The sequence below is a fragment of the Chanodichthys erythropterus genome, chromosome 16 (assembly GCF_024489055.1).
Source record: "Chanodichthys erythropterus isolate Z2021 chromosome 16, ASM2448905v1, whole genome shotgun sequence".
In the NCBI taxonomy this organism is placed as follows: domain Eukaryota; kingdom Metazoa; phylum Chordata; class Actinopteri; order Cypriniformes; family Xenocyprididae; genus Chanodichthys; species Chanodichthys erythropterus.
Genome location: NC_090236.1, coordinates 30495900 through 30521720, shown reverse-complemented (window position 1 = coordinate 30521720; position 25821 = coordinate 30495900). Strand labels below are relative to the sequence as shown.

The 25821-nt window shown below is 35.1% G+C and overlaps 2 protein-coding genes across 3 annotated transcripts; one reads left to right on the top strand and one right to left on the bottom strand.

Annotated features, from left to right (window-relative positions):
• Positions 1-8180: 8180 nt before the first annotated feature.
• cnpy1 (canopy FGF signaling regulator 1) lies at positions 8181-18177 on the top strand. 2 transcript variants are annotated; one of them, XM_067362823.1, is made up of 7 exons: positions 8181-8425; positions 8535-8643; positions 9361-9469; positions 11980-12095; positions 15663-15872; positions 16560-16656; positions 17698-18177. In XM_067362823.1, the coding sequence occupies exons 3-7, from the start codon at positions 9370-9372 to the stop codon at positions 17736-17738; spliced, it is 564 nt and encodes a 187-aa protein (XP_067218924.1). In that variant the 5' UTR covers positions 8181-8425; positions 8535-8643; positions 9361-9369; the 3' UTR covers positions 17739-18177. The 2 variants fall into 2 exon arrangements, with proteins under 2 accessions (XP_067218924.1, XP_067218923.1); XM_067362822.1 differs by lacking the exon at positions 8535-8643.
• Positions 18178-23185: 5008 nt separating this feature from the next.
• en2b (engrailed homeobox 2b) lies at positions 23186-25791 on the bottom strand. The gene is made up of 2 exons (XM_067363725.1): positions 25320-25791; positions 23186-23502 (listed from the first exon to the last, which is right to left on the bottom strand). Exons 1-2 carry the CDS (start codon positions 25789-25791, stop codon positions 23186-23188), a joined length of 789 nt encoding a protein of 262 aa, XP_067219826.1.
• Between the last annotated feature and the right edge of the window lie 30 nt (positions 25792-25821).

The window sequence follows — 25821 nt, the reverse complement described above, 5'->3', positions numbered from 1 at the left end:
GCAGATGAGAAGTTGGATACCATTTTTGCTTTCTTACAACAGTGGACTTGGACTTTATACTGGCAAAAGCACAAGAGTTTTTGGTTCTCAATATCATAACTGAAATACCTTATTTACCCACAGGTGTACTTGAAACCCATTATTGGTGTCAGCCAATATGGGGCTACAAACCCTTAAGTGTCAGCTAATATGGGGCTACAAAGATAAAGTTAGCAGTATTTGACTTGTCCTGTGATGCTTAATATGGCGGCCACCAAAAGGTAGGTTCATTTCATTGGGTTTAAACTTTTATGTGGAGAAATTACATTGATCTCAAGTGTAAATGAACTGCTGAAAATCTACAATTCAATCCTTTAAGTCCATTTCAAAGCTCATCAAGTTCAACAAGCCTGCACTCATTTGAACAAAAATACAGTACAAATAGTAATATTGTGAAAAAAAAGATTAGAATTTAAATTGCCTGTTTTTTTATTTTATAGATTTTAAAATGTAATATTGCAGTGATGGCAAACTGAATTTTCAGCATCATTACTCATTACAATCTTCAGTGTCACATGATCCTTCAGAGATCAGTCGAACGTGCTGATTCAGCACTCAATAAACATTTCTTATTATTATCAATGCTTAAAACAGTTGTGCTGCTTAATATTTATGTAGAAACCACAATTTTTTCCAGAATTCTTCAATGAATAAAGTTCAAAACAGCATTAATTTGAAAAAAGAAATCTTTTGTAACAATGTAAAAGTCTTTACTATTACTTTTGATAAATTTAATGCATGCTTGTTGAATACAATTTCTTAAAAAAAAAAAAAAAAAAAAAAAAAATTAATATATATATAATTTTTTTTTTTTTTTTTTTTTTTTTAAATCTAATTGACCAGATCACAAACTTTAAATACAGTGGCATGAGAAAGTATGTGAACCCCTTGCAGAATCTGTGTAAATGAGAATTATTTTAATAAAATAAGAGGGATAATAAAAAAAAATGCATGTTATTTTTTGTTTAGTACTGTCCTGAGTAAGATGTTTTACATAAAAGATGTTTGCTTTTAGTTCACAAGACAAAACAATGGCTGAATTTATTAGAATCACCCAATTCATAAGTATGTGAACCATTGATTCTCAATAAAATGCACCTTCTCTTTAAAAATATAAAGACAATATAATAAAATATCAACAATATATAAAATAAACAATATCTAGAGAAAGGAGATTTCAAAATACTGCTTCATGAAGCTTTATGAATCTTTTGTTTCGAATCAGTGGTTCGGAGCGCGTATCAAACTGCCAAAGTCACGTGAACCATTGAAATTTCTAAACATTTATGACGTATATTTACTGTATATTGTTGAATAAAGTCGGTTGAACCACTGTAATCACATGAACTGTTTTAAAGGTGCCATCGAATTGAAAATTTTATTCACCTCGGCATAGTTGAATAACAAGAGTTCAGTACATGGAAATGACTAAAGTGAGTCTCAAACACCATTGTTTCCTCCTTCTTATATAAACCTCATTTGTTTAAAAGACCTCTGAAGAACAGGCGAATCTCAACATAACACCGACTGTTGCGTAACAGTCAGGATCATTAATATGTACGCCCCCAATATTTGCATATGCCAGCTCATGTTCAAGCATTAGACAAGGGCAGCCAGTATTAACATCTGGATCTGTGCACAGCTGAATCATCAGACTAGGTAAGCAAGCAAAGACAATAGCGAAAAATGGCAGATGGAGCGATAATAACTGACATGATCCATGATTACATGATATTTTTAGTGATATTTGTAAATTGTCTTTCTAAATGTTTCGTTAACATGTTGCTAATATACTGTTAAATGTGCTTAAAGTTACCATCGCTTCTTACTGTGTTCACGGAGAGAGAGAGCCGTCGCTATTTTCATTTTTAAACACTTGCAGTCTGTATAATGCATAAACAACTTCATTCTTTATAAATCTCTCCAACAGTGTAGCATTAGCCGTTAGCCACGGAGCATACCATCAAACTCATTCAGAATCAAATGTAAACATCCAAATAAATACCATACTTACGCAATTAGACATGCTGCATGACGAACACTTTGTAAAGATCCATTTTGAGGGTTATATTAACTGTGTGAACTTTGTTTCTGCAATGATAGAGTCGAGAGCTCGGGAGGGGGCGGAGAGCGCGAGCAATTAAAGGGGCCGCAGCCTGAATCAGCACATTTCTAATTATGCCTCAAAATAGGCAGTTAAAAAAATGAAATTAAAAAAAAAATCTCTGGGGTATTTTGAGCTGCAACTTCACAGACACATTCAGGGGACACCTTAGACTTATATTACATCATGTAAAAAGACGTTCTATGGCACCTTTAAATATATCTTTAGTACCTTTCTGGGCATTTGAAAGTCTAAATTAACTTGCTCTCAATGCAGGCCTCACTGAGCCATTGGATTTTATCAAAAATTCCTTAATTTGTGTTCCGAAGATGAACGGTCTTACGGGTGTGGAACGACAAGTTATTAATGACAGAATTTTCATTTTTGGGTGAACTAACCTTTTAATATCATTCTTAACTTCCATTACATTACAGGCTTTATGTTTTATTGATTAATCATCTGAACATCTAATCAGCTAACATTTGGATAGAGCTGTCCCTGTATCTGATTAACATATTCAATAGCATTACCATTGAATTACTCCGTCTAGGTTAGCCAGTGACAGCTTATTTGACCTTATTTTGTATTGCTCTCCATCACTTATGAAAAGATTGTGTCTCATCGTACAACGAAAGGCAAGCCTTCATTCAACAATGTCTTAGATGTCCTTGAAATAATGATACATTGACTTCACAACACATATCACTCCATTATTAGGGATAATCTCTTTCTCTGGTGGACAGGAAAACAAGAGAAGAGCATCAGTTATAGCCTCCATATTTAAGTCACACAGATATCTTTTAAAGGGTCAATAATCTTTTCACCTACACAGGACGTTATCAGATTTGGTTTACGGCTTGATAGAAGCCTATGCATTATCTGAGGCTGATAATTGGCGGGGAGTCTCTCCTACAACACAAAGAGTTCTTTTCCGCAGGGATGCGGGCCTCAAGGTCAGAGCTCAGTTCTGCCATGGAGACAACAGGGGGGCATTACCTTCCACCAAACAAGCTGTCAGCACTAACTTTGTCAGGGCACAGACAAATAAACTGCTAGAGAGTGATAATAGATCTAATTTCACCTCCCTGTCACTCCCTCCCTCAAGGGAGCCGATTCCAAAGCACCGAAAGAGCTTAAGGAGGGGAAAAAAAAAATAAACCGACAAAACCAATGCTATCTGAAGAGATAAAGGGGTAACTCACTTGAAATTCATCTCCAGAGGGAGCATTGATTTCGATGTCTAAAACTTCACCAGGGTCCACCTCTGCCTGCTCTTCTTTAGGACATCTGGCTTGGTCTTCAGCAAGGTGTGGAGTTTTGCACACAAGGTATGGCTTCGAAATCGCCTGAACTTTTGATTTAGAAACACTTTCATCGGCACATCTAAAAAAAGAAAACCCAACCCGTCAAATGTACCACAACACAAATATAACCGTATTTGTGTTGTTTAACACAAGTTTTGCTTAAAAAAGTTTTGCTTAAAAAAGGCAAAACTGAGGAACTGATTGATACATGTCCATTTTAAAATAGTACTAAGATTATTGGCCATGACAGGAAATCAGTATTCTCCAAGCACAGCTTCATAATTCTTGTTTGGAGATTTGCCAGATGGTAAAAAGAGCAAGATAAGGGCATTCTGAAACAACATTCCCATTATGTGCAATGTGCTTTGGCAGTGTTTGCTCTGAGCAGAGCTTACTCAAAACAAAGGCTCTGGGGAACATCAAAAATCAACCTTTATCCAACAGTTCACCTATAGACCAGGCTGCTACAGAAAGAGGAAATGTTCACCCTACCTCATAGTTTCGTTCTCATCATCACTACGCAAAAGGTCATCATTCAGCTCTTCATCTGATGTGTCCATGAGATCCTGAGAAATACACCATCGATTTAAGCACGTTCCAACCAACATTTAATGAGTCGTTCATTTGAAAATAGAAGCTGTTGAACATTTCTGATACAGTCTTTTCAACAAAATTAAATGTGAATGAGAACCTATCCTTCTGTACTAATGAATATCTTATTGGTTTACCAATCAATTTTGTGGTAATATTTCACATCTATATAAATATTAAATAAGACTTTTTTCTTCAGACTGCTGTTGTCTGATTAAATATATCATACATCTGATGAATACAGCATGCAACAGAAGATAAATGCCAAAGAATCGATTCAGTTGTACTAAAAAAATCTTTTTTGTGATAATTCAGCTAGTCTTCTCAGTTATGTGAAGACTTTTGTTCCATTCACTTAAAATCTGGTCAATCCTCAAGAGACCTCAAACCTATCAAAGTTAAGGCTATTTCTAGTAGTAAGGTCCCTTTATCTGCCGAACACCTTGTATTTGTGCCGTAGGACACATTTAGCAGATAATATACCATTAGCTGCAAAAATAGGACAGCTGGCCCTGTGAAGAAACCACCTGTCACAATCCTGAGGCAGAATGTGACACCATCACCTGAGACCTGGCATCTTAACATATATTTACTGCTGTTTATCAGCATATCATACTGTACACTGAGAATGCAATCACTTCACATGATCTTCAAGACAAGATTCAGAGATCTAGTGAGACAGCAGACTTAAATTTATTCAAATATATAAGCAGTGTTCTGGATGTAGCGCAAAAACTTACTTGTTTGGATGTCAGCCAGTCATCCACAAGAATGTCTTCCTCTGATTTACTTTAAAAGGAAAGAAGATACAGCAAGACCACTGAGCCATAGAAACACACTGATCTTGATAGCAACACCAGTCACATTCACAGAAATAAGATCTTTTTTTTAAAGCACACTTTGGAAGTTATACAGACTTCAAAATGTATACATGCTTGCTGCATGCTCATGCCTATATGGCAATGAAGATGGTAATACTAGACATTTTTATTTCTAGATAGTCATTTTGTTATCTATTACAGCTTAGATAACACAGTCCATTTGGGGAAGGCCCGTTTAACCCAAAATGAATTCATTGCAGCATTACCTGTTCATATCTTGAATTTGATGATTCCCTCTGAAGGTCCTCTCTCTGCCAGGTTTGTCATTATCCTCATTGTTCTCTGTGAAGAGAATAAAATCAGTTTGTTTGTGTTTGAAGTTAAATTAACGTGCGTTCAGTATTTAGGGCACACCAAGCTGTTTTAATACTATAAAAATGTACCAGAGAAAGTGCACTGCAGGAACGTGCCAACTAATAACGCCTTTCTGCACAAATAATACGGTCTATTTCAGAAAGATATAAGCCCTAAGTGTTTAAGAAAACATAAACTTGTATTGCAATGTTCTGGAACCAGTAAAATAAAACATGCGTCACAAGAAAATCTATTGCGCATGCGCAGTACTTATATGGAGAACGGCATACAGGTTTTTATAAATCCCGTTTTCGTTCTAGTTAATGTACTGAGCATTACGCTCTATATTTGTTAGTGTAAATTGAAAGTGTCAAGAAACACAAAATTAACGTTATGGAAGAGCGATGTTCAGCACTTCCGCGACTAAGGAGCACGTGAACGGTAATAATAATATAATGTGGCTTTTGACGAGGAACCCCATACCTTTAATATTTTCCATAATGGGTTATACACAGTCTGCCTGACCTGGTGTACACTAAAGGTATCAAAAAAAAAGTTATGAAAACTGGAGATAACCTATGCAATTACAAGGAATTGTGGGTAAAAAATTAAACTAAAAATTTGTTACGTGCATCATTTGATATTTTTTAGCCCTATCGCTAGTTTCCCTTACTCGATTATATTTGAGTCATTCCACGAAACCGGTATGATTTGAGTCCCTCTGACCTTTTTCAGTGTATTTTATTTATTAGGTGACCAAAATATATTTTTAAAAAGCTTTTTGTATTAATTGTATTATTATATTTTATCTTCATATTAGAAATTATTTTGTTTTTTTCAGTTGACACCACCTATTTTGTCATGTCCCTCAAGGCCTTCTATGAAAGTGTACTTGGGATATGAATAATAAAATGAGAAAAAAGTCCATTCATTTTGCCATTCCCATAAATATCCATCTGTGCTTTTTTGCTGGTAATGTTTTGTTTCTCAGTAAATTCATGATTATTCATTAAAATCACATCTTGTACCTCAGTAACCACTCAACCCCGTTACACAAACCAATAATGAACTGATACTTATGTGACATCATTAAAAGGAAGTGACATCATATATGTCTTCTGAACAATATTGTGAGCAGACACAGGCAAGTTACTACCTTCTTTAATAATTATAACTAAATTATGTTGTGAAATTGTGTTGGTCAAGCTTAGAAGATAGAAAGAGTTAGATAGAAAGAGATAGTTTTCTAAAAGATAGAAAAACTATTACTTGTGAAAATTATCTTTGTTTATTTAGCATTATTCATGATTTCTTAATATCATGCATGTCATGCGCTCTCCATTTATTCATTAGATTTAGAGCAGTGGCCAATTTGGGCAAAAAATCACAACCCCGTCACAGTCAACCCCGCCACACCTACATTATTATTATTATTATTTTGTTAAGTTTATGAAAAAGTGATTTAAAGTTAGATGAATTCTGTCTGAAATGTTCAGAGCAATCATAAGAATACTGATTTTAGTTCAAATTCTTAAGTTAAACCTTTGATCTCAAAGGTTGCCGTCACAAAAACTGCCCATTTCAGGCTTTAGTAGAGCAAAAAGTATTTGCAATTACTGAGTTAGTGTGAGAGACATCTGATTAATAGGAAAATGTTGATTTTATCACAAATACATTTTATAATAATATTTAGAGAGCTCCCATAGTGTCCATAACTTAAAATAATGACCAATAATAATAGGGATTTGATGCCTGAGATTAGGGCTGCAACGATTAACCGCGATTAATCATTTGCAAAATAAAAGTCTGTGTTTACGTAATATATATGTGTGTGTTCTGTGTATAATAATTATGTATATATAAATTTTCACACATTCATGTATATATTTAAGAAAAATGTTATCATAAAAATATTTCTAAACTTTATACCTGTATATGTGTGTATTTATATATACATAATTATTATACACAGAACACACACATATATATCACGTAAACACAGACTTTTCTTTTGCAAACGATTAATCGTGATTAATTGTTGCAGTCCTACCTGAGATGGGAAAATATGTTTTTCTGGAAGTTAAATATGTCATTAATGTTGTAGGGTGTTCCGAAAAGTAATACATTTTGGTAAAAAATCTAAAAATGTGTAAGTCCAAATCGTACCGGTTTCGTGGGAATGACACATTTGATACATTAATGCATATTGTGACTTTGTTCATCAATACCAAAGAGGGATTTAGGCAATGCAAATTTACAGAAAACAAACTTTTCATAGTAGTTTTCACAAAATAAAAGGTATAAGTTCCAACAATGTTTATACTTAGTTTATTACTTTATAAAAATGAAGACTTCAGGTGCAAAAGCCTCTGAAATTTTCTTCTAAAATAAGCATTTTTATCAAGCTTGTATGTTTATGTTCAGTTATTTCACTTTAATGGCAATGAAAAGGACCTATTAATTGCCATTAAAATGGAATTACTGAACCTAAACATACGAGCTTGATAAAAATGCTTATTTTAGAAGAAAATCTCAGACGACACTTAGAGGCTTTTGCATCTGAAGTCTTCAAATGTAAAAACTATTACTTATTTACATCCTCCCATACAGCTAAACCATGCTCTTATCTCTGTTTACCCATTAAGAAACAATATTATCTATTTTATCACACTGCAATAAAGCATTTTTAAGCGTAGTTATGTTACAAAAACAATATTTTTTCATGTATTAATATGTTTCACTGGAAACCCAATATTATTTTTTAAATGTCTCGGTATTATGTGATTATTCACATAACGGCAGATGATTCCTACCAATGCTTGCTTGACACTTTACTGTAATGATATCTGAATCGAGTGGCGTCTGTCTGGGAACTTTCTCATCCGGGTATTTGATGTCTAGGCACTTTTTGCTCTCATTGGATAAAAGTCAAAATTCTGTGATTTCATTGGTTGCCGCGGCTGTCAATCCTCAGTGTGGCCAGCAAGGTTGCTGGTCGTGGCAGCACGACAGACCGGCACGTATATAGTCTTTGCTTTTGTATAGGAAGAGCATTTGTAATTCATTTTCATACGGATTGTTGAGCTTCTGTGTAAGCTACCTGATATCGAACTTGTAATTCGCCTCAGTAGTTTTTTATTTTATTTTTTGTAGCAACGAAAACTTTTATCCGTGCCTCATTCACCTCTTGTTGTTCTCACGTACCGTCTCAGGTAAGACAGTAAACACTTAATCGACTGTTCCTGATGTCTTAGTTTGACAGGTTGGCCACTATGCTCTCCAGTCCTAAATATGTAAGCTATTTTAGTTTTATTATTTTAGATTTTTAGGAGGAGCTGCTCATTTACACGTGAAACAGGTGCAGCTGGCAGAACACATACACCTGTGTGCACCAAGTTTTACTCGAGAGTATTCAGAGCGCACTTTTAAGGTGACACTCGCCCGCATACACACATTTAGACTCGTAAATGGTGTCCTAACTCTTTTAAATGACATATATTGCGATGAGTCAGTGTTTATGTTAGCAACACAACAGTGTTGTTAGAAAGGAAATTACGTAGATCAATTGGGGGCGCTAGTTCATTCAGAACTTTATTAAAAAAAAAATATATAATAATAATAATAATAATCAAGTCCCAGATTGTAAATAATGTTAATAGAAACACACTTTTTAAGGCTGTAGCTTGAAAACTTGTAATAAATAATACCTGTGAGGTGTGTTAGCCTATAGCATTATATGTTTTCTGGGTCATCATACCACACTTTTTTAAACCATTGTTAAAGAATGTAGTAATGCTGACACTCCCCATTGTTGTGTCAGAGAAGCTACTTGTTTGTTTAAAAATGTATACCAATTGTGTACTCATTGTAATTCATATGTTTGCTATCCTTAGTACACCACTGATATCCCATATTTTTGTTCACACTGAGCTATCTGAACACAAGACACTATTTTTAATATATGCAATGCAAAGCTGATAACACTCAAACCGTTGGATAACTTATACGTGCCAATTTGGATATATTTGTATAATAGCCGAGTGTTCGTTTAAAAGTTAGATATTTTCACAATTATACAGTTCACTCAATTTGGCTTTTTCTGTTGGTTGTTGTAAGATTGTTGTGGTGTACTGTTTTTCTTATTCAGGAAACCACCATGTCACCATGGATTAAACAAGTTTGCCTCGTTCTTGTGGCAGTGTTCATGTTGCCCAATAGAACAGAGTCAAAGAAAGATAAAGCATTGTACTGTTCAGGTGAGTTGATCTTATGTGGCCTTTCAACTCCACACCCACACCCACCCCCACCCCCACCCCCACCACACACACCCCCACCCACACCCCCCCCACACACACACACACACACACACACACACACACACACACACACACACACACACACACACACACACACACACACACACAGATGACTTGTAATGCTATAGTAGGTGATGAGTGAGATGGTCACTACAGCACACTTTCCTAGTTGTTTAATTTTTCTATTAGACATTTATTATATTTAAACTTAATTTCCACTCTTTTTAACTTGTCACCACCATGTTTTTAAGCATTTTGTGACATCAGAGCAGATAAAAGGGAGCATGCGCAATAAATGCTAATTTATTCAGAATCATGAAGTAGTTTTATCAAGCTTTAATGGTTAGCCATATATCAATCTATTTTTTTTTTCTTGTTTTGTTTTGTTTTGTTTTGTTTGTTTTTTCATAATGACTTAATTCACGTAATTTTTTTTCTAAATTGTTCTGTTCTGTCCAAACCCCCATGATTCTAATTGAGTAATTTTTCACTTAATTTATCCATGAAACTTTTGACCTTTTGGAAAGACAAACATTTGCTTGCTAAATACCAAATTTACTAAATCTTTCTACTGGGATTAAAAAAGAAAGGTTCAAAGTCAGGACATAAACTGAACTGATTGAATTCGAACAAGGTGAAATTTATTTGTATTTCTCCTTCTGCAACATGTACAACAATATTGTTTCGTTCAGGATTACATTTTTTCACTGACTAAAATGCCCTGTAAAAAATCCAATCCTTCCCTATGTTTTTATTTTAAAAAATATTACTACATGCTCAATGCCAACTGATTATACTTGTTTAAAAAGTCTTGCTGCAAAAAATAGCTTCCATTTTGAGATGAAATGTAGTTAAGCCTGCTGAGTTAAAAAGTTCAGTTAGCAGAGCAGTTTGTATTCATGTGTGACCTACGCTAGAAGTTGTGTGTCGCTATAATTAAGAGTACTAATGATTTCCTTTTATCTCTTATCTTGGAAAAATAAGTTTAAATATTGTCTAATGCTTTTAGTGCATTTGAGCAGTGTCAGCGTGAGTTTGATATATATTTAAAGTACTTGGAGTGAACTCTAAATAATAAATGAATATTTTCATGTTGTTTTAAATTGGACATAGCAGATCAAGTTCACTTTTTTATGTCTATTCGAATAGCCCATATTTTGGACTTTTCTGTAATGTTTTAATTACAAAATTTATTTGTATGTTTTACTTACATCACAACTTACGGCATTATTTACTTCATTTTGGTTACTTGCAGTTTTCAAAGCAATAAAACTCAATATAAGTGTCGTCATATTTAAGTGCTATATTGCATTGATACAGTTTGTGCAAGTTTCGGATGTTTGTTCCAAGCAAATACTTGACAGTATGAGTATAATCTTCAGTACAAGTCTTTAGTCAATGGATGTTTTTACTGTAATTTCCATATTAATTTTGAAACAAGTATTTGGATATTTCACTTATTTTTTCCCTTGCCTCCAATTATAAATGTGTCTTCCACCCTAAGCTGTTATTCTAAATTTAGATAAGCAAATATGTCCCATTGGTTATTAATTTTGTTGACTAATTTTTCTGATGAATCATAAATATAAATGTCATGTAGAAATCTTTTGAAAGGCCAACATAAAACCAACACTGAAACAATCTATTTCTACTATCTTGTATGTGAATAGATTTCATTTCTTACTTTCAGAGGATTCCGAAGTTAATTTGTATGGTAAATGTACAATTTAGATGTGTATTCCATTCTGGTCACATTGCAGGACTAAGCTTCTTTCAAAAAAGCCCTGTTGGTTTATAATATGAAATGATATTACTCATATTGCGAAATAATAAAAACTTGGTAAAACTAGTGCTAGGACCAAGCTTTTTTGGAGAGTCAAGGGGTGCAAAGCTTGGCTCAGATAAAGCCTACTTTAAGCTCCGCCCAGGTTTGACAGTTGCCATGGAAATATAGCAAGCATGACTAAGCACCAGCAAACTCAAGATTTTACCAGAAGCATACCATAGCTAGCGCATTTTTTTTTGCCATTGACATTTTTTCCATTAAAAAAGTACATGCAGGTAAAAAATTTTTATTCCTTGATACAAATTTGGTTCTAGTTCAGATGATTTGAATACGAGCCATGGTTAAAAACCTAAGCCTGTTCATTAATTGTACAAGTAAGCATCCAACATTTAAAAAATTATAATGTCAGTGTAATTACTGCTGTAAATACTGCTTATAGGAAATTGTAGGAATAGCCATATTTATTGAGTGCATGTACAAGTTTTTATTATACGAAGTTAAGGTTTGTTCCTGCTGGAAATATTTTGTCTTGATTTGAGTATATTGCCAAGATACTAGACGAGCCGTTGTTAATAAAAAAAATGAAGCCTGCATCTTTTTGTCTACCATTGAATATTTAAGTGATTAAATCGACTGTAACGATTTTTTTTCTTTCCTTTTCTAGCCTGTGTGGCAATAGCAGAGGAACTAAACTATTCAATCAGTCAAACTGATCCAAAAAAGACGATCCATGTTGGTGGATTCAGACTTAAACCCGACGGAAGTCTTACAGACAAAAAGGTATGATTCAGTCAGTGTTAATTGCTCCACAATCATTTGTCATTACCAATGCATTTACAGTGCAACCAGTTAGGTGCAATGTACCCAAAGGTAATGCTGCATGCAGTTTTGAAGCGAACTAGATTTGCATTTTCTATGCTTGCAAGGCAACAAGAGAAAAGTGTTAAAGTTGTTGAAACATTTAGGTTTTAAACTTGGGTTTTGTGTTAGGCTCTGCACATAAGAATCAATCACTGTGCCGGATGAAGGCACACATTAAAGAGACAAGGCCAATGGTAATTCAGCATGCAAATATATTTAAGAAGACGACCTTGTCTGTATGTAAATATTATGATGTCAGAGCCATTTTAAAATTCGATAAGAGATTTTTCTTAACTCAAGTATAGTTTAGATTAAATCCCCAAAAAAGTTAGTTAGCAACAAAAAACAACTTTTAATAGTCTGAATCAGTTGCAGAACTGCAACGCTTACATTTTTATTTTATTTTTTTAAACCCCCAACTTTGTTTGCCCTTCGAGTGATGAAGATAAACCTGGGGTTTGTCTTGTTCAAGAGCACAACATTGATACTAGTGATAAATTGTGAAACGGTGTAACTGTCGCTAGGATAGAGCTTGTATCCTTCCTGTTAGTGCCCCAACTTTGCAGTCTTCATCATCGCTACGTTTATTATGAGCTATTAGTTTAATTGCTAACACACTGATGTATGAATGTTAGAAAATATTCTACACTATATAGCTTATAATGTTTTACTTTTTTTATTTTTATAAATACTTAATTGTGTATTTAATGTTTTATTTTCCTTTGAGACTTGTGTATTTATATAGTGCTTAGTTGCCTTTCTTAGCTCTTTAATATTTCCTGGTGTTTATGAGCATGTTCTCTTCTGTTTACTTGAGTAAAGGGAGCCATTTTCACTGTTTCCTTCTCAACAGTGGTGTCAATGTGTAAAGGTCAGACCCAATGAACTCTAAGCCCTGACCCCTGGTATCCAGGGACTGTCATTAGGTCCCTGACTCCACTATTGATTAGGGGTTAATCCCTTTTTGATTGTAACTGCTGCCTAATAACAAGTGTTTGTTCAGTTCTGACTTTCCCCTCCCCTCTCAGGCTGCTTCAACTGTGAATAAAATATGTTTGTCAGCCTCTTTGATACGAAATGTAACGCGAGTAATGCTCTGCCCTAATTGATGATGGGACTTAAGCATGAATTTTATTATTGATTTTTGCACATTGTCTGGGTAAAAACAAACAAACAAAAAAAACTAACATTACAGGTATTGTTAGGGATGAGAAAGAAAACCTGTTAAATCTTGTGTGTCTTGCTACATTGCAGTTGAAACAGTTGATTAATGAAGTACTTAATTTTTTTGTTTCATGCATCTGTCTTTTTTCTTAATTTGTCATTTATCAGCTCATTGAGGTGAAGTCAGGAATTTGGGTTTTAATTGCATATTATGCTTTAAATTGCGACTCAGGGAGCTGTAACAACTTGATATTGACCAAAATCACGATTTTATCTTTGATTACAGACTGTGGAAAGCTAAGAGTGAGATTGTAGAGCCGTAGCCGACAGTAAAGCTGCCGCTGTAAACAAGTGATATAAATGTAAAGAGTGAAATAGTTTTGCACTCTACCAAGTTATACGTCTGGAATATTTACTTATGTCACACACAAGCACCATAAGTGTTGCCGGAAAACGAAGCACGATCCATTTGTCGACTTCTTCCATCTGACTGCTTTGGTCTTTGGATCCTGAGTATCCCATCTCTCTTTAATAATAAGGAAGCAAAGCAGAAGCAGTGTAGCAGAACTCACTCGCTGTTCCCTGAGAGTGACTTCACTTAAAAATAAATGCTAATTAAAGCTCCCTAAATCCCTCCCTGTTTCTCTTTTCATACTTGGCTTGGTTCACTTGCCCAGAAGCTGTAGGTGAACCCCTGCGATGCGCCCCCATGTTTTTAGCAGATTCAACAAAGATAACCTTTAACGGCTTTAGCTGAAAGGTCAATTTATGTATAAATAATAACGAAAACTTTTGATTGGGTCCTATATCTAATCTATATGCTTTTTTGTGTGCATTTTTAGACTTTTTAACCATTTTTTTTATTTAGGGAATTAAGGCGGCAAAAATGAAATACCCAGTGTCCCAACACTACAATGATGCCTGGCTCTCCAATGGGAATTCAGTGAAGGATGGCATCCCTGAGAAGCCTTTTCTCTGCCTGGGCCGCCAAGCCCCCCTTCTCTTTATTCCTACAGAAATTCTTTATTGACAGCTTCTATTCAAACCCTTCAGACTGTTACGGGGAGGAATTTAATTCCCCACCATTTTCAGGATTGCATGATAAGGACTCGGCAGAGGATGCGGCACACAAGCCATCCTCTGCTAGATCCAAAGGCGAGATTTTTATTGCTTTTGGACTTTTGTGCATGAAAGAATCTCTCTTATTGTTCTCTGATGGTTAGCCTAAAGTGTCCTAAAGTTTAATGAGTTGAATTTAAAAGTGTAATTGGCCTTGATCTCAAATATGATAATCAATCTTTATGCTGAGGATGACATAACACCCACATTGTTTAATAATGCTCGGGTTAAAAGTCCTGGTGCACAATATTTAATCTTTTTCACGATCCCGCATCGATAGTCAAGCGATCGGCTCTTTGGTTCACAGATTTTCGCATCCAGAGTTGTTCATAAATTGTCTTATCTTGCAGTCCATCCATCCACATTCAGCTTTTTAATTAAAAAGATGGGGGATGTGTGGATAGGTTGCTGTCCTTCCATGGGACCTTTTATCTTATTTGTGACCAGATGGCAGCGAGCCACGGTAGCCTCTTTATGTCACCGAGCCTCACAAGAGTGGAGGGGGTAGAGACGACCTCATAATGTAATCAGTGAGACCGGAAGGGTCCATACTGTGTCTGAAAGGGGACAATGGGGTCAGGGATATATCTACATCGCAAGAAAATCCAGCTCATCTGCAACCTGTCCTCTTTCCAATAACCCCCTCGCCCCCAACCCCGCCAGCCTTTGACTGGCCTGACAAGGAAGACTTCCTGCTTTGATCATTGGAGGGTGGAAGAGATGAGCTGCCCAAGAGAACCAAAGGATGGGACTCCACTGTTTACCCTGCACTTGGCTGCTGTTGACAACTCCCCTCCCCACTGCTTACCCCCCGCTCTCCAGCCCTTTCACTCTCTCCGCCCCCCGTCACCCTTTCCCCTTTCTCCTTCCGGGGAGGCCAAAGGGGCGGGAGCAGGGTGCACCTTGACCTGTCTAGACACCACAGTGTGTTTTTGTTCTGTTGCCAAGGCAAGGGGATCTACTTTTGCAACTTTGGAGATGCAGGTTAAAAGTCAGCGTCGTGGCACAGGGGAAGCGTTTAAATAGGAACGGAAGGAAAAGGTCATCTAAGTGACCTCAGTGCCCTGCTTTTTTTTTTTTTTTTTTTTTCTTTCCTTTTTAAGAAATACATTTTTGGTGTTGTTTTAAAAAGAAGAGGGGGCGATTTGATAACTTAGTCAACTAGCTTTTCTGTAATTCTATTCTGAATTCTTTTTCCGATAGGTTCCTCTTGCTAGGTCCGAAACTCACTTAACTGAACTGCTGGAAGAAGTTTGCAATAGCATGAGCGATTATGCTCTCTATGAGGACCCGGACACCAAAGAAAAGAGCTACAAGAGATTTGCACCCAGAGGAAATGATGGCGGGAATTTTCCGGATTTCAAAAATTTTAAGTTTGATGGACCAGAGAGTTCCAGTGCCTTGAAGTTTGCTGTGAGTATCAATTTTATACATATTTGTCATTGAATAGATTTGTATTTATTTTGATATGACAAAAAAGTAAATTCCCTAGTTAAAAATTCTCCCAGTTCATCATACAATTTACATGTAAATTACTTTAATATCCTTTTTTTTTTTTTTTTAAATCATACACTACAAATCATATTTTATTAAGCTTTTTTTTTTTTTTGCCCTGAAAGCCTTTGAAACCTTTACATAAACTCTGTTAATCAATACCAGGGTTTTTTTCCTAAACGCAATGACATGGCTCTACAATAAATAATCTGTTTGGTTTTTGTTTGTTCTTTTAAATTAAATTTGATTTATTTACTTTTTATTAAATTTGCTGTTAATTATTTTCTTAAATGCAAATGATCAAGGTCTATAGGGCATACTATAAGCTTTCATATTGGACTGTTTCTTCTTTTTTGATTTTATATATATATATACACAAGATAACTGTAATGATAGACCATAGTAAAATGACTTAATGCCTTTTGCCTGCAAGTTGCCTTGTGAACCATCCAAGATGGCAGACTTGCTAACACTATAGCACTAAAGATGGCTGCCCATTACTGTGTAAATGTATTTTTACTTTTGTGAATGATTTCTGCTTATTTTCTGTCAAAATGCTTATAGAATGCTAACTAAATATTTTTTATATGTGTATATATATTGCAGTGTGAAAGCATTGTGGAAGAGTTGGAAGATGATATCATCTCTCTCTTCGCCAGTGAGACAGACCATGTGGCTAAGACATTGTGCAGTGAAGTATCAGGTATTTGCGTATATTGTGTTATACCTTCTTTCATTCACTTAAGTAAGCATGTTAATGCAGAAGTCCTGAACCATAGTGTTGACTTATTTCCCATTGTGTTCAACATTTTTTTTTTTCTTTACACTTTTAGTGCATGCAAATATCAATGCAGTTTTTGAAGTTTTCTTTTTTTTTTCAGTTTGGTTGACATTGAACATGACATTTTTTGTTTAAACCGTTATTTAACAATAATTTTGTATTTGTTTTATTTTCTTCTTTTTAAATCAGATTGCAGACTTCTAACCCTATGATATGTATGATCTAAATGTAGTCTTTTTCACATTATGCCTCAGAAAATATTCATTTATTTCCTGCAAAATCTGCAATTTACAAACTTTGAGCCTTGCATTTTAGTTTCATCAAACTATAATATGCAAGCACTGAGAGTCTAAGTGGAATAATGTGAAAAGGATGTTTTGCTAGAATTTAGCTAAATTTAGAAAATGATTTTAAAGTGTGCAACTATCTGAATTATCACGGTTATTGCTGGCTATAAATATACAGAAATGAATGTTAAATCATTATTTGCTATGCTGAAATTGCATTTTCTTAGTTAGGCTAATATGTATCTATTTTTAATTCAATGCATTTAGTAAATTTAAATGTAATGCACATTTTTAGATGTTATAAAGTTTGTTTTTTTTTTCAGCCTTGCACCTGCCAAATTTAAATCCTAGTGAGTAATGTTAATCTAGGTATGCAAGTAGTTTTATAAGAATAAGAAGTCACTCTGAAATAGGATTCTATCAAACAAATGCCTATGACAGATGACAAAATTCAAAAGCAAAACTCATAGATCTATTTTTTTTCTGAACTTTGTTTTTGTGTGTGTGTGTGGCACAAATAATTGTTTTAACATTCAAAAATATGCTCAGTTAAATGCTTAGCCTTTTTCTTTTCTTTTTTCTTTTCTTTTTTTCTTTTTTTTTTTTTTTTGTTTGTGTGTGTGTGTGTATCAAATGCTTCAGTAATTTTATGTCTTGTTGTTTTCTTTACATGCAGGTCACTGTAAGAGCTCTGTTTTTCAGCACAGTGAACTTTAGTTTCACATCAGTGTCTGCTGAAGAACACTCAAAAACCTGGACCAAAATTGGAGACATCAAATATTTTCCTAAAGTATGCCTGTTTTGAACTTTTTAGTTACTACAAATTATGATGATAAAAATGATTTGATGTATTACAAATAGATACTGAAAAAAAAAAAAATGCACGAGTTTCCACTGCTGAGTAGTGGACATACTCTTCCCTTTTGATTTTTACTTGGAAATTATCATACATTTTTATACACGCATATATAATGAAAACTGCAGAACTACATTGATGTTAAATTGATTGCATTAATTTAACTTCAATGTTTGATTCCATTGTCAATTCTTTTTAACCTCTGTTTAGTTTCAGTGAACTTGACATGGCAATAACTATGGTATTATGGTGTAATTTATGATGGGTTCACCCTTGATGAAAAGAAATTAAAATGTTTCAAATATAGTGGTTAAACGCGTCATTTGTTTTTATACTTGGCATATTTTTCCTAATTCAGAATAATTTGTCTGAAGAATGGTTAACTGGCAGGTTAGGTGAGACGACAAACAGATAGGCTTTGTCGTCCCAAATCGTTTCACAGCACAGTCTGCTTGTTTCGTTCTGATATCCCATGTCTGTCCAAGTCGGGCTTTTGAACATGGCCGCTGGGTAAGCATGATGGCATGCCTTTCGCACCCTTCCCTCACAGCTCTCTCCATGCAGAACTACGCATGCGCCACTGTGGCAGCAGCACAGGGGCAGGTCCTGTTTTGGGAGAGCAAAGGAGCAAGAGACGCCATGATTGCTTCGCTCTGCGAGTTGGTTTGGATATGGGTGTCAGCCAAATCATTGAGGGGGAAAATGACAATACTCACTGCTTTCTCTAATAATATTGCATTGTTTAGCACAAGTCTGCTGACTGTGCACTGTGGGGAAATGTTAGATATCACAAGGCAATGTTCAGGAATCTACAATAATCCAAGTTTCTTTTGGGAAATAGAATATTTGGCTGTTGTATATTTGATCAATTGGTGTAAATGAATAATATTGTACTATTTAAAAATGAATCTGTAATTCTGGTTATTATTATTATTTTATTTTTATTTATTTTTTAGCAAAATTGGTCAGTTTTTACCTAAATGTAATAATCTTAAAAGAACTTTGAAAACATATTTTAAAAAACCAAAGAATATAATTTAGAAAATATTAATTTTCTTTCTTTTTTTATTTAATTTTAATTATTGCTAGTAACCTTGGGATTAAATGGCTGCCTTTGCAATCTTTTTGGTTCCAAAAAATGCTAGATCAGCTAATGAAATATGTGAAGAACGCCATCATAAGTTCAAAGCTGTCTAATGGTTGAAGACTGAACCTTCAGATGAATTTTGCTGTTTTTGAAAGATTAAGCTTTCAGATCATTCTTGTTTCATGCTAAACTTTACATTTGGTGTGTATGTAACTGTCCCCCTTCAGAAAACTGCTTTCTGTTTAAAAAGTTGGTTGTGACCTTTACAAAGTAGCTTATTTCTATTGTTTACCCAGTTCTGTGTATGTGCTTTGGGCTTAAGTTTGACAGATCAAGTGTTACTAAGGTGCAGTGGGCTATGACTCCAAACAAAGGGAACTGGACAACTAAACATCAATTTCCCATGCATACAAAATGCTTTCATGCTAGCTTGAGTGACTTGCCTGCCCTAGAGTGGAGACATCCTCAGTGAACGCAATGCTTTTTTTGCTGATCACATCAACTGGATGAGTAACCATTTTGTAAAATTACACAAGTCAGTCAGAATGAACCAGAAGTTCTACACATTGAAAAAAATGTAAGTGAAATTTGATCTCTCCCTTAAATTCACTATAAAGTTCAACCGCTGAGCTGTGGCGTTAACTTGTATTCTAACAAGATTAAAATATATTTGTCCTGGAGATTAGCATACTTAAATCCTTTTTTGCTTTTTCTGAACTGGCAGTGTGCTTTGATCTGTGTTGCATGGCAAGAGCCTGGCTTTGGCTTGGCCATCCGAGTGCCAAGTGTGAAATTGGCCTGATGTCATCCCCATTCTTCACCCTCTACATCTTTCACTGCCTTAATTATATTTCCGCCACAAAGCCCCAGCTCTTCATTGCATATTCAAGTTTGACTAGAATGCATTCAAAAACTATATAGATAAATTACTCCTTTGGAATGGGGACAAGATGGGCCTTTCTGTGATACACAGACAAGGGAGATCAACACCAATCTGATGTTTGTTTGTATGTTTTTTTTTTAAGTGTGACTGGCCTCAGGAACCCCAGTTCATTCAGACTTTGGAAAGACCTGTTTAGGGAGAAGAAAGTATGATCTGTGTGTTATGAAACATAAATCACTGAAGAATTCATAGTAGGTCCTCTGAGGTAGGCACAGTGTTACATCTATGGGAAACTGGTACTCAAACTTTTAAGCTGGTTTGTTGAGCTTCAAATTTAAATCCTCCGAAGCCAAAAGTTGGTGGTATGACTTTTTGGACAATATAGCTTGAGGAAGAGTGAGATCCTGAGACTTGTTTTGCATCAGATGCAGAGCTGGATGTGAGTTTTAACCTCCTCAGGTCATTTCATCTCAACTTGGGCTGCAGAAACGTTCTGTTGGTGTTTGAAATGAAACCAATTAATGCGATGCCTTTAAGATCCGTGCTGAATTCAGAGGTGATGAAATGTAAGCGAAGTGAAACGAGCCACCTGCAGCTGTGACAGGAGGCTTTGACCTTCAACGGGGTCTCCCGGCCACAGACTTTATTCAGGAGCCTCGCTGCGCGTCTGAGCGGCAACTGCCTTTTTCTTCCCAGTGAAGCTCATCAAGTCAGTGACCGTTGGGCGTTACTTCCACATACAAGCTTGGCAAGAATAGAAATGCAGATGAGATTCTTTGGCATTGATGAACAGGTCAATGCTGGGAATGGTTCTCAGAGATAGCTCGCCTTTTGTGTAGGACCTTTTCAGTAATGCGACTTTTCTTGACATGTTTTCGTGGCATCAGGTAGCCTAACACTTAAGTAAAGTTTCGGGTAGGGTTTACAACCTCAACCATAATGAAACCCCGTCTAGAGCGTGATTCACAAAGTTCAACTCAATATCTATGGCATTCCAAATTAATTTTACTTTTGAGTAGGCTATATTTGCACAAAATTATGCATACATTTACTTTTTGGACGCTTTACGTAACTTTATCATAAGAGGTGCTAATTGAATGTCTAGTATTAGCCTAGCCTAATTGGGTGTAAATTAGACGTTTGAACCAAAACGTGTTTCAAGTTTTAAAGTGTTAAACTGTTATATAAAAGTTCCCTTCGACGATTTGTTTTTCTGTCTTAATAGTGACGTTATTTATTTATTTTAATACTCGGAATTCTATGAGTGAAGTTAGGCTACATCTATTAGCAGAATTTGGACTCCCCCAAGTGTTGACATATGGTCTAAAGTTGGCTTTAGACAGTATACTTTATATGTTTTGTTTAGTTTAGTTAGTATAGTTTAGATGTTTATTCGTTTTGTTAATTTTGACGCAAATTAAACATGGGTAGCATGTCCCATAATAATCTATAGCTAGTTATTATTAAAACTTTTTCTACAAGAGATCTAACGTTTTGCGGTTCAAGCAGTAGCCTACCCTGTCTATTTTTGAAGTCATACACAAACTTTGGTAGCCTACCATAATACGAACTTTTTATTTTTTGTTTGGCTGTAGACTATAATTTTGTAAACTTGTAAAACTTGTAAACTGTAAAGTTGATAAGTTTTCAATGGCTTTACTTTTCTCAAATGTTGTACCCATAGCATCATCGTGTACACAGTGAAGTTGTGCCAAAGTGAATTTTATTTATTATTTGGCTGCATAATCATTGTTGCATCTTAGTTTGTCTACTTTATAGACATTTTTAGATGGGTAAAGAACCTCGTGCTCTTTATGCCCCGCCTACTTTTAGCAGCTGAATTAAATTTAGTTAAAAGCACAAATCACCATTTTAAAGTAAAGTTTGCTTTTTAGTCATTAAGGCAATGTGCTACTTGACCTCGCTTCAGATATTTCTGTCTATTTGAAAACATTATTTATAAGCTTCTCAAAGTAGTAAGCTACAATAAATCTTGGTGCGGTCCAGGTTTTTTTAAAACCGTTACACAAATAAAGGCTGTTTAATACCACACTAAATATTGATACTGAAATGAAATAAAAATGGGGAGAAAAGAGAAATTAAATGGTCTGTTTACTTTTCATGCAGATTATTTATCTTTAGATATGACTTTAAATGTTTCGTCTTGCTAAAGTTCAGATCTTTATAGGCTACTTTCTTTCAGATTTTTTTTAAACTTATGTTACAACTATTGTGGGCATATCTTATAACTTATTTCTAAATCTGAGTTTGTTTAATTTACAAAACTATGTTAGAACGTATTTTGGAGGCAGAGGATGCTGATGCTCCTTCGTTTTCACAATATGTAAATTGAGTTTTTCTTTAAGTAAAAGGAACGAAAATGGAAGAAAAGGAAAAAAAAAAACCTCGATCAGACGTTCCTAAAATAGCATACACTGCTGTCAACATTTTAAATGGTAATATTTAACTAATAACCATTTTACTTGGGAGTCTAGGACATTTTCTTTCTTTTTTTTTTTTCTAGCCAAGTAATGATTATGATTTCATGCGAAGCTTAAAATAAATAAGAAGAACATTTTTTTTTGCTCCACCATCAAACGAAATGCTTTTGTAAAAACTTGCCGGATATCCATTTGGAAAAAGAATATGAGGAAACTTTTATTGTATATTCCCAGCTAAATTAACAGACAGCAAATTAAGTCAAGTACTTGGAATAGAAGTTTTGAGGTTTGCTGACTCATATGCATTCAGATGTCTGATCTATTTCCTGAAAATGTGAGGACATTTGATTTTAGACCATAGATCTTTTAAATACAATATACTGAATTATTTTAAACATGATATGATAATATGCGATGTTGTCGTCTTTTTTTTTTTTTTTTTTTTTTAAATACCATGTATCTACAACTCAAGTCAATAAAGTAAAACATTTATCCAGTAGGAATAATAAAATTATGCATGGAAACAAACATCCATCTAGATCAGATAAAACATTTATTTTAAATCACAGTTGCCTGAATGCAGCAGGAAAAATCTTTGGACTTCAGCATGGATTAAACACGTTCACATGTGGCTCAACGTCAAGTGTCAATCAAATCGCTCCCCCTTTTTAAATAAAGAAGCGTCCTTTTCCTCGCGCACTATATCTGAAGTTTCAGTCAGTGTACAGCAGTGATATTAATTGAAAAGGTTTTACACCACCGTACACATAAAGTATATATACATATAATATTGCAGAAACATATCTCATACATATAGTTTTCATCCGTTTAATGCTGGTATTTTGTACACTGGCCCTTGTTTAGAATTATTGCATTTTTGATGTCCTGTCCTTCACGTTAATCACTGTCTGATTTGTCGTCCTTTGTTGTTGTGGCGTGATTGTATAGTCCCTGTGCCATCAGGTGTAATGCAAGTGTGTTTTTGCTCCCCGAAGCTTTTTTAATCTTCGCTCTTTTGTTCTGAAACCAGATTTTGATTTGAGACTCGTTGAGGCCGAGTTCTTGGGCCAAAGCTTGCCTCCTTTGCTCCGTCAGGTAACGGTTATTCTGGAATTCATTCTTGAGTCTCTGGAGTTGCTCCGCTGTGAAGGCTGTTCTTGGACGCTTGTCTTCCTTGGTTGGATTTTTCTTCTTTGGTTTGCGGGATCTTGGTCCTGCATTTCAGAATATAATGAAAGAGATTAGGCCTACGTTTTGCTCGTGCAGTAAAATGCACATATTAATGTTGCATTAGTAGCTATTATCAATAGTATTTGCCAAATAGCCTAGTATTAATAACAATACAACAATATTGTGTAATAATACAGTGTTGTTACTTTAAAGTTACTCTAGCCTAATTGGAGCAAATATAGCATATTCTTTCACATCGAATGTTTCAAAGAGTCTGCTCTAGTTTTTACTATGGAAGCATGGTGTAGTGGTGTGGGTGGGGGTGGGGGTGGGGTGACTGCCAGAAAGGGAGGGGTGAAAGAGGCTTTTCCCTCTCTCTGTTACCATAGGAACTACATTTATAAGAGAACGTTTTTTATAAACTTGCTCTAAGAGTAGCACCTGTCGTTTAATGGAAGTAGCTTTCCCACTCCATATTCTATTTTTAGTTCATTCTTAGATAGGCTACTACTCCAATACACCCAAAGGTTCCGCGTGGCATGAATGCTGACAATAGATTGATCTGCAGCCTATGAGATGAGCCCTCGCTCGCACCCTATTTTTGCACCTTTTATTTAGCTTAAGTTGGTTTCTGGTTAGCGACTTTTATGATATAATATTAATCTTTTCATGTCGTAATCGAAAAATCTATTTAAGTAGCCTACGCATTAAACGTAGCCTACTCGCAACATGACAAGGGGGTTATCGACTACACCTTTTAAGTTAGTGTGACCTGACTAATATTCATCAATAGCCTAAGTATGTGTAGTCGGTTTCATTGTGTACAAACTTTGGTGAAATTGTTTTTACGGACTTTATATTAGAAATGGGGTTACGATTATTTGCCAAATTATTCTAGAACATATTAATCAGAGAAGTTTCAACGTGACAAAAAACTTACATAGCCACTTTTTCGGAAGGCCGTGTTGTGCGCCATTTGAACTTCATTTAAAAATTGGTTGATAATTCGATTTTTTTAACAATTTAATATAGTATAAAATCGTACAAAATTTGGTTGTGTCTTATACCGGTTAGTGCGGTAATAATAATTTTATTTCAGAAGCTATTTTTGAAGACATCTGGTTTAGCATTTAGCTTCCGTGGTGCGTCCAACTCCATTGTCAAAAATATGCTAATTAAATATCAACAAAGACATCGAAGTAACAATGGCGCAAAACTACCCGTTACTTTAAAATAAATAACAATGAACCATAGCTATACCAATCCTAAAACTGTATTATTTTATTATTTGTCCCTTTTATTTAACAACTTCAGAAATGTGAAGTCGAACATAAACGAAAAGCTATTGCACCATGAAACTAATTGTTGTTTTTTAAGGTTTTCAACTGATTACATAATACGACGCATGTAAAATAATAAATAGCCTAATAATCATTATAATTCTGATGGTAGGCCAATTATGGAAATATTAGGATACTAATATTAGTAATAACGTAAAATATTTGTAAATATATAGCCTACTGCCGCAAACAGACTATTTTTTATATCTAGCTTATTTTAAAATGTTTGTAAATATTAGATTTTAAATCATGATAAAATTGTAGTTATTCCTGTTAATTTTAGAGACTCCACAAAAGAAAACTCCCTATTGGCGGGCCGTTTCAGATAGGCTACATAAAGAACATTTGCTCTTCGTTTTCGTGCCCTATTTTCATTGACAATTTCTGTAATAGTTTACAAATAAAAGTTTTTTTATTATTATTATTTGTTCACTTTCAAGCCAACACACGTGCGCATTTTTTGAGTACACGGACTACATAAATATAACCTAACTGTGAACAAAAAATAAACAAATTCTTACCTGATGAAGGTCTGTCTGAATATCTTGTGCAATATACCCAAGCAGGCCAAAGCATTTGTTGGTTAGTCTGCGCAGCGTTACTTTGCGAGCAATCCGAATCTGAGCTTAAACATTGATCTCCAGTCTCTGCTCGGGCTTTCAGTGGAGCGTCTGCAGTAATATCAGTTTTTTTAGACGCGCTTACTGGGTGAGGACTCGAGGTTCCTTCCCCTGACACTGGAGCTCCTACCTGTCCCGATCCGGGAGCCGATGGACAGCGGTTCTCTCTTTCAACTATATTAATTTCGTCGCGTCTGGTCCCTTCTTTCCTGCGCCCAAAGTCTGGTCTCAAAATGTTGTCGATGTAAAAGTTGGTGATTCTGTGAGGGAGTAGGTTTCCAGGAGCCTGCAACAGGGGTAGAATAGCCCTATTGGACTCATCGCCTGAATCCTGACGCTCCACATCTCTGTTGCTATGATCATTTTCTTCCATAGTGAAACTCTCCAAATGTTCTTTTTAACC